At 38.3% G+C, this 8,450-nt stretch overlaps 1 protein-coding gene across 1 annotated transcript in view; it reads left to right on the top strand.

Annotated features, from left to right (window-relative positions):
- The window catches only part of LOC107274223 (protein enabled), a 13,733-nt gene extending 5,524 nt beyond the window's left edge, over positions 1-8,209 (top strand). The window contains exons 6-9 of the mRNA XM_025091502.1: positions 1-132; positions 590-775; positions 877-1,129; positions 1,252-8,209. The exon at positions 1-132 is cut by the window's left edge and continues 22 nt beyond it. Of these exons, the coding sequence (XP_024947270.1) occupies positions 1-132; positions 590-775; positions 877-1,129; positions 1,252-1,280 (600 nt within the window). The 3' untranslated portion in view covers positions 1,281-8,209. The remainder of the gene's footprint in view (positions 133-589; positions 776-876; positions 1,130-1,251) is intronic.
- Positions 8,210-8,450: the final 241 nt, after the last annotated feature.

The following is an 8,450-nucleotide window of genomic DNA, read 5'->3' as shown; positions in this document are numbered from 1 at the left end:
AACGCAACAAACTGCAACGCACTCAACTCCTCGTCCGGCAGCGTTAACGCCGCTGCCAATTCGAGCGAACCGCCTCCCGACACGAATTCCCTAGCTGCTGCACTTCAGGCTGCCAGGCTCAAGAAGAAACAGGTCAGCTTCAAAACTATTTAATTCTTACGGTGATTTATCACTGTTTAGCATATGAAAGGGGACCTGCCAAAAGGTTTCATAGATAACCTATGGGGCTTCGTACCGTTCTCGTCCGATAAGTGCCATCCTGCGAAAAGCTGATCAGCTGAACAGGATTGGGCCCTTCAGTGCGGCATCCGACGAGGATGGTTAAGTAGACTTTTTCGCTATCTGGCACTGCCTTGTCAAGACTTCAGTTTGCTTTCGACGGCTGGATAAGTGACGTTCCTTCATCCGTTTACGTGCCTCATTTTTAAGTTTAACATGGGTCAGGTCGGAAGTGAAGCTGGAAACTTAACGAGGGTCGGTACAGTCCTGTAACCATTCAAGATCGTATTCATGAATCTATCAACGAAGATTCCTAAATATTTATTCTGCCTTGATCCAAGAACGCTTTAGTACGCTTGTTTCCCTGTAGCAGTCGCAACCGGTCGAGAACAGCGGCTCGAGCACAAGTAGCAGCGGAAGTGGCGGGGGTGGCGGAAATTACGGAACACTCGGTAGAGGCGGCGGCGGCGGTATGGCCTCGATGATGGACGAGATGGCCAAAACGCTGGCACGCCGGCGTGCTGCTGTCGAGAAGAAGCAGCCTGAACAGCCCCCGGTAAGTTTTTTAATAAAATTGACTTTATCGACCCTGAATCGATAAAAACTTTATTGTATGACAATCGAGGTTACTGATCAATAATTTTGGTTTACAACCAGGAACCAGAGAGCTCCCCGGACAAGAAGTCTTGGGACAAGAATAACTCTTCGAACAATAAATTCGCCAACGGTGCCGAGTCACCCAAGTCGGCGCGGAAAAGGTTCGGTTCTGCCTCCGAAGACACTCTTCTCAAGGTGAATGGGGTAAATGACGGTTCACCTCTGACAGCACAAGACATGGAGGCCTTCAAGGCTGAGATCATGAAGGAGATGCGCAAAGAGATGCAAAAAATGAAACAAGAATTTGTTGATGGTGGGTCTTGAAATGTTTCCTCCATATATTTTATTAGCTGCTCGGTATTCGTAGATCGAGCTTTCTTTATTAATTCAAGATATTTCATATATCAACGGCATAACACGATTGAAATGTTTCAGTATTGAGGACAGAACTGAGTAGAAGGTAAAAAGAACGTTTGAAGATGACGAAGAAACGCGAATGGAAATCTAAATGGGTAATAAGGTGTGAGAAGAGGGTGAAGAAGATCGTTGACAGAGTATGCCGAAGAGTAGCGAAGAGAGAGCTGCGGAGGAGTTGCGCGAAGGAATTTTAGAAGGGAACAATGAGGGCGAGAGGGGACGAAGAAGCAGGAAGAGGAAGGAATAAGTAAACGGAGAGAATTCGACTATAGATAGCTCAAGCGAAGCATCATCGACAGCCACATACAGGTTTTTATTACATATTTGCGAGAAACACAGTGTAGTTATATCCATGTATATCAGCCATTTGTGTGTAAGTACCTTTAATCTAGCTTACAAGTAGTACATTAAGGTGGCCGCGCCAATTACCGTTATACCTAATGTTCTTATTATTATCGGTAATCGACGCGCAATTAACGTTGGACCGATCGAACGAGACACGTGACGGGGATGCCAGGGAAAATAATATGAATTTTCGCTGCGTCGCGCACAAAGTGAAACATGACGGACTATGGGAAAGACAAAAAAAATAAGTAAAACAATGAAAAATCTTGTTTTCAATCGCACTGCTTTTGTATGACGATCGGTATGCACAAACGAGCTACGGCACTGCCCATACATAATTATTAAATATACGTATGTAAAGAAAAGAAACAAAAAAAAAGGAAAAAAAACAAGGAACTTTTTAAGACCAAATGCGTCAAACGTCCCATTACAATTGAATCGGACAAATCGGATGCTTCGCAAAGACCCTAATTTATTTTTTGACTTAGACTCATCGACACGCCGATACTTTATTCTTGCTTCTCGTACATGTACCAGCTACTTCAATCTCCCTGCGAATAAACTGCTACGTTAGTTATGGAATTCGGTCCGAGCGCTACTTATCTTTCTTCTTTGTCTTTATTTTTTTCTTTTTCATCGCTCACTATGTCTCTGTTCTCTTTTACTAAAATTATCCTACTGCATTTACACTGCCGATCTCGCGGTTCTTTTACGTGCTGCGCATTTATATGTCATTCCATTTTTTTCTTTTTTTTTATAAACACAAAGGAAAGAAAAAAGAGAACTCGGTCGATCCAACGATATAGATTTTTTTAATAGCGATCGGTCGGTTAGGGTTCTTTCTTTTCTTCTTTCTTCTCTGTCCATCTCGCATTTTTTAATTATACTTTTCATCTGCCACGTGGAAGATTCAGTGGTCACTTTGCCATGAGAAATCTGCATTCCTCGCAGAGACTCACCACTCCATTTTACTCGTGTGGCTTTTATCCTTCTTGTGTCTCCTACGAACGATAAGAGAAAAGTAAGCGAAGGCCCAACACATATCAGTACGAAAATGCCAATCAGTATTAATTTACTTTTTCTTTTAATTTACATTTTTATTTCTTACTGGATTCACACTTGTCAAGTTTACATTTAAAAATATTTGACTGGGTCTGCGCGAGACATCACGTTATACCATTGGCAAAGTTCATCCTTTTTCTAATTTAAAAATTATATACAGTACACAGTACCAATCCTAGTTGTGGAGTATAACGAAGATAACGGACGTCAAATTATACATAAGCCTGCGAGAGATCATTGTACTTCGGAGCATATGAACGTAAAAACGAACGAGAAGAAAGAATTTGATAAAGGAAGAACAAGATGAAAATAAAATAGACGCGAGGAATTCTTATGTTAACCGAAAAGGAAAGGATTTAGTCGTCTGAAGTTTTTGCGGCATCCTTTATTCTTCGTTCTTGAATTATTTTACGCGCTTCCCAAGTGAATCCGTGTGGCATACAGTCCGACGCGTTGGTTGAAAAGAATTTTTAGATCTCTTTGTACAAAGGGAAGAAGAATCTAATGCGAGGCATGACCTCTGGGAAATCAAGTTGACGAATGTAAGATAAACGCAAATCGTCGAATTTTGGATTTGTGAAAACTTCAGACTCGACCTATGATCGTATTACGTACGCACGTTATTCGGCACATGAGACGCGCAACTCATGCCTATGATAGATTGTAAAGATGGGATTGATCGACCAATCGAAGAAAAAGAAAAAAAAGAAAGCAGAGAGAACAAGACATTCGAACAGTACGTCATTTGGCTCTCTCGTTGTAATAATATTTAATTTTTTTTCTAATGGATCGTCCGGCTCCTAAGACAGATGGTGTAATCATCTACGGAAGAATGATTCATCGGATAGCTCTGATGGGTCTTAACTCTGTATAACGCTTATTGGTAAACTTTGAAAATTCATGATGAAAAAAAAAAAATGTATCGCAGTCATTGCACTTTTGGCAATTCAAGTGAATGCTACGTGCAATGCTGGGAATAATTAGTGAGAATGTATTGACGACTAAATCAGTGTAAGAGTGTGCAGGAGAATAAGCGTATGATTAAGATTAGAAATAAGCTTGGCTTCACGTCACTTTGTTTTTGACTTTCTGAGTCCTTTTTTTCTTCTTCTTCGTCATCTTTTTTTTTCGACTCAATCACAATCGACTATCGCACAACATATGCGGACAATAGATGACGAGCTGAAAATCTCGTTGATAACGGTAATACATGATCGCCGAGTAAATTTTTGTAAAGCGTCGTCGGAAAAAGAAAATTCTCCAAAAAAAAAACACTTTTTATAGTCGAGAGTGCGAGAGGATAATTTTCCCACGACTGATATGGACGAAAATATGCGCGCGGGCATCAGGGAGAGAAGAGACGAGAATGTAACGAGACTAAAATCCTTCTCTCTTGCACTGCGAACGAAAGGAAGCGAGGAAAAATTAAAAATTAAAAAAAAAGAGGTAAAACGGGATATTCCGCAAGTGAATCGTTAATCGATAAAAATTGTCATAGGATTAAGGCTTAATACTAAAAAGGAGAAAAAAAACTTTTCTGGTGATAATCGCGAATTACCATTTCACTTTGTGTCATCGAGAGCATTCCATGTTTTTAGTTTTCTTTGTATTTTCTCTTTGCTATTCGCTTTTCGAATGTCCTTCGTTTTAAGAAAGTGTTTTCTTCCGATCTCGATCTTCTCCGATGAGAAGTAATGTAATGTTAAACAAAGCCAATGGAAATTAATTGAAGGAAAGAAAAATTATAATAAAACAGTCATGACTCGTTTTGCGAATCGAAGACTGCGGTCTCGTCGATCGAGGCGGCTGGGGAACACATAATGTCAGAATGTAAAATCATTAGTTGTAGAATTTCTCAAGGTGCACTGTTATTGAATTCTGACACCTTTGTACGGAGCAATCGAAAAATGAGGTGTTGAGATGCTTGCAATTTTGTCGACATCTCAAAATTTTGCATTCATCTTGCACCTTCGACTTTAAGTTATTTCTTATAGGGACGCAGTTGTAAGAGTTTTACAAATGTGCATACACTGCATTTCGATAAAGGAAATGCATAAATTTCGTATTCCTTGCGATTTCGACGATCGCATATTCAACGTAGCCTTTTTTAAATCCCCAGTCTACTTAAATGGCTGACCCACTTATATTAAGGTACACCAACGGTACATTTAATATACATTATATAAATGTAAACAGTATATTTTAATGAAACAGAAGTTGTCGTATCGTCGACGCTCTCTGTTCCTCGTTTAAACGATCGATAAGCACGCACTTCGGATTCAATTAACGATTTTTGTTAATGAAATTAAGATGTGCCCGAAGGGTGCACCGAGGCTGAAAACTTTTTACAAAAATTCATGTTCACGCAATCGTTTTAATTCATCTCTCCTCCTTGCACTTCCGCTCCTTTTCATACTCGTCGGAACAGTGTCGCCACCTACCTCCGTAGCGCCACTCTACCTGTCTCTCCTTTATTCTTTCCATTTCATTCTTTAATTGCTTTTTATTATTAATTATAAACACGTATTTTATACTTTTGTAAATATGATTCTTATACGGATCTTCCAGTATAATATATTTATTTTTTACCTTTCGATTAAACTGAAGTGAATAAATAAATGAAAACGGTTAAATGTAAAACCGTTTGAAATGGCGCATGCGCGAATGCTATCGAACGAGAAAGCGATGAGTAATGTTTTAATGATATAAATAAATAAATACAATAGTACATTGTGGCGTCTCGAGGTGCCAACCAACGAAATCGTGATTTACGTTTTACATCTGTTAAATTGAATATGTCAATTTTAATTTTTGTAATCGCAAGCTTTTATATTTCCCGCTCACGTTCCCACGCTGAGTGTACCTCGGGATGTATCACGATTCCAACGAAGGTACTCGCGTTGCGTAGTATACTATAACAGACTACAGCGATGATTCCTGGACCGTAAAGTGATAAACAATGGTATGGGATGGATCACATGTAATATTAATAGACATTTTTTTTCTATTCCATTCATTTTGCTATTATCACGATGACTTTTGCGTTTCTTGCGTCTTTGCATTTCAGTATAAGCGCGTAGAGCAACGACTAATTCTTCGGATGGGCCGCCTGTTTTTGCATGGTCTGGCCCAAAAACGACAATGTGCAGTATTTAATTCTTCTACGTTTGTCTCTAAGACGTAATTTTAATGAGAGTAACGTGGGCGTTTTGGGAACGTTCGTTCGTTTCCTACAGGTTCGGTGTGTTCCGCCATTTTAACCGTATGGCTTTTCGCCGTCATTACCGAAGTAATCCGAAGATCCACGAATCGGCACGAATCGACTTCGTGTCTGGTTAAGGCTCTTCGACGTTATTCCAAGGAAGGTAGTAAATCATTTTCGAGTTTAGTTAAAAGATTTAGAATGTTTTTCTATTACTAAGACGTATTTTTCGTGACGCATGTACACTCGCGGATTTTTGGTAGGTTATGATGACCGGTGACAAATATGAAAATGGCCGAACTAACCTGAACTTGATTTTTAGGTATTAGACGCATTTATATGACACAATTATAATTCGAGCTAGCTAGACCTAATGCGAGTATTAAGAGTGTTTGTTATAATTAAAAATTATTTAAAATTATCTGAACGATATTTGAGGAGACCAGATTTGACTATGTTACGTCGACTATGCACGAATATACATATACACAAAAAACCCATATGGGAGATGAACAAGGAGCACATCCGTTTACACAGGCACACAGGAGAATTAACTGAATTGAACGTGAGATTAAGAGAGGAATAAGTAACCGAGGCCATTATAATATTGTGTAATGTAATTATTATGGTATCAATAATGAAAATATATAAACAATTGAAAATACGACGATTAATTCAACGCTTACGGCCGGTCGCACCAGTTCCAAATTTCCTTCGCTATAATTGTCTCTCGATCGTACGTCGTTGCGTCTCTCACTATTTTATCTGACCGATTTCCAAAATGATCTTTTTAATGGAAAACAAACATTCAAATAACATTGTATATTTTGCCTCGAGTACACACAAACTTCTGTCGCCGGTCCTACGCGCAATCTTTGATAAATTTACATTAGTCTTAATTAATTAATTAAGGCGAACATACAAAACAAAAAATGCTGAAACGAGAGAACATGGGAGAATGAATGAAAGTGCGTGAGCGAGACTGATTTAAAAAAAGAAAATAGTTTATTAACATATACTTACTTGTTAGCTATATTTATTAGCTATAGCCATTTGATGCGATTTGTCTGGACAGAAGGATTTTATGATTTTTTAAAAATAATTTTTTTTAGTCATCGTGTGAATTCAATCGGTTCGAATTTCAGATTAATGTTCTAAATAATTAATACGGAGGGGAGGAATGACCCATCACTGACCCATTTTTCTTTTTCCTACTGCCATCGCGCTTGCGAAATGTCTGGCGACACCTGGCAGTTATCACTTATCAGTATTGCTCAAAGTGACATGTAATAATATATGGCGACATATAAATTGTACGCTTTTAAACTACGTAGTACAGGACTGTTGTATCGGCGAAATGGAAAAATAGCGAAATGAAGGAAATTGTTGAAAAATAGATAAAGAACTCGATTCCTTCAGGTGATTTAATGTAAACTGCCATTTTGAATTTACAATTACGAAAATCGTTAATTATACAAAATCGATTCATTATATTCATCGAACTAGTGTGCACGCAAATTGTAATTTCCACATTTACCGAAATGACACTTTCTTACGGAATAATTTCGAATTATGAAGAAACAAAATACGCGTGAAAAACTTTGACACGAGTATCTCACCTCGAAAAATTACATGCGTCTTCTTCCCTTATTTCACAATTACTACGCATTTTACGCGTTTACTTGATTATTTATTATTACATTCTTACGAATGACAATTTGAAGTTAGAACGTACTTCCCGGTACCTTTAAAAGTTTTTCACTGCACGGTCGGTAACTGCGTAGTCCTTCTTTCCCGACAAGACGTGTCGACCGTCACGAGTTCCATTTGTCGAAAATCATGTGTTTTGCCATTGCGCCGGCCACGCTGCGAAGCCATACTCGAGTTTCACAGGCGGACCAGAAGCGTGCGGACGCATGAAAGCATAAACAAGAACAACGGCAACAATATAATTCATACAAACCATGTTCGTACCTGTTATAATGATCGCTCGAAAAAGTTCAGTGCACTGCGTAGTCATTGTTCGTTGCACTGAGAATACTAATAACACGTGACAAAAGCATCAACAACAATGTACGTATTCTGTTGTTGTTCGTTGTTAAGGGATCGCGAGTGAAAAACGAAAGAAACGAGAAAATGAGAGAAAAAAATTTATATTGAACAGTCATAAATTTTTTAATAATAATTACTGAAACGAATACCACTCTCAGTGGGATGAGAGTAGGTGAAATGGATTTAATGATTAATTATTATGCAAGGCACAGTTATGGATATGGGGATTATACTTCGTTTCGTAAACGTATCTTGAAAATATTTGTATGTAAATGAATGACAAACAATAAAAAAGTATATACTGTATTCGACCAACCTAGTGCCAAATGATTGACTGATTGCTTAATCGAATGACGAATACATTGGGTAATTGTAAGGTAAGGAAAAAAAATGCAACCGAAGCGTTCCATTATTGCGATTTAATATATATATATTTTATATGTTTTACATTTGGCCTTGCTACTTGTGTGAGAATCCTTTCAAATTTGTCAACGTACTGATAGTTAAAGTTAGACATGCCAATTACAGAAGTTGTGGCAGTGAACAGTTCCTTGTT

This window comes from Cephus cinctus, unplaced genomic scaffold (assembly GCF_000341935.2).
Source record: "Cephus cinctus unplaced genomic scaffold, Ccin1 Ccin1_scaffold2545, whole genome shotgun sequence".
Classification (NCBI taxonomy): Eukaryota; Metazoa; Arthropoda; class Insecta; order Hymenoptera; family Cephidae; genus Cephus; species Cephus cinctus.
This window is presented reverse-complemented; position numbering and strand designations above follow the sequence as displayed.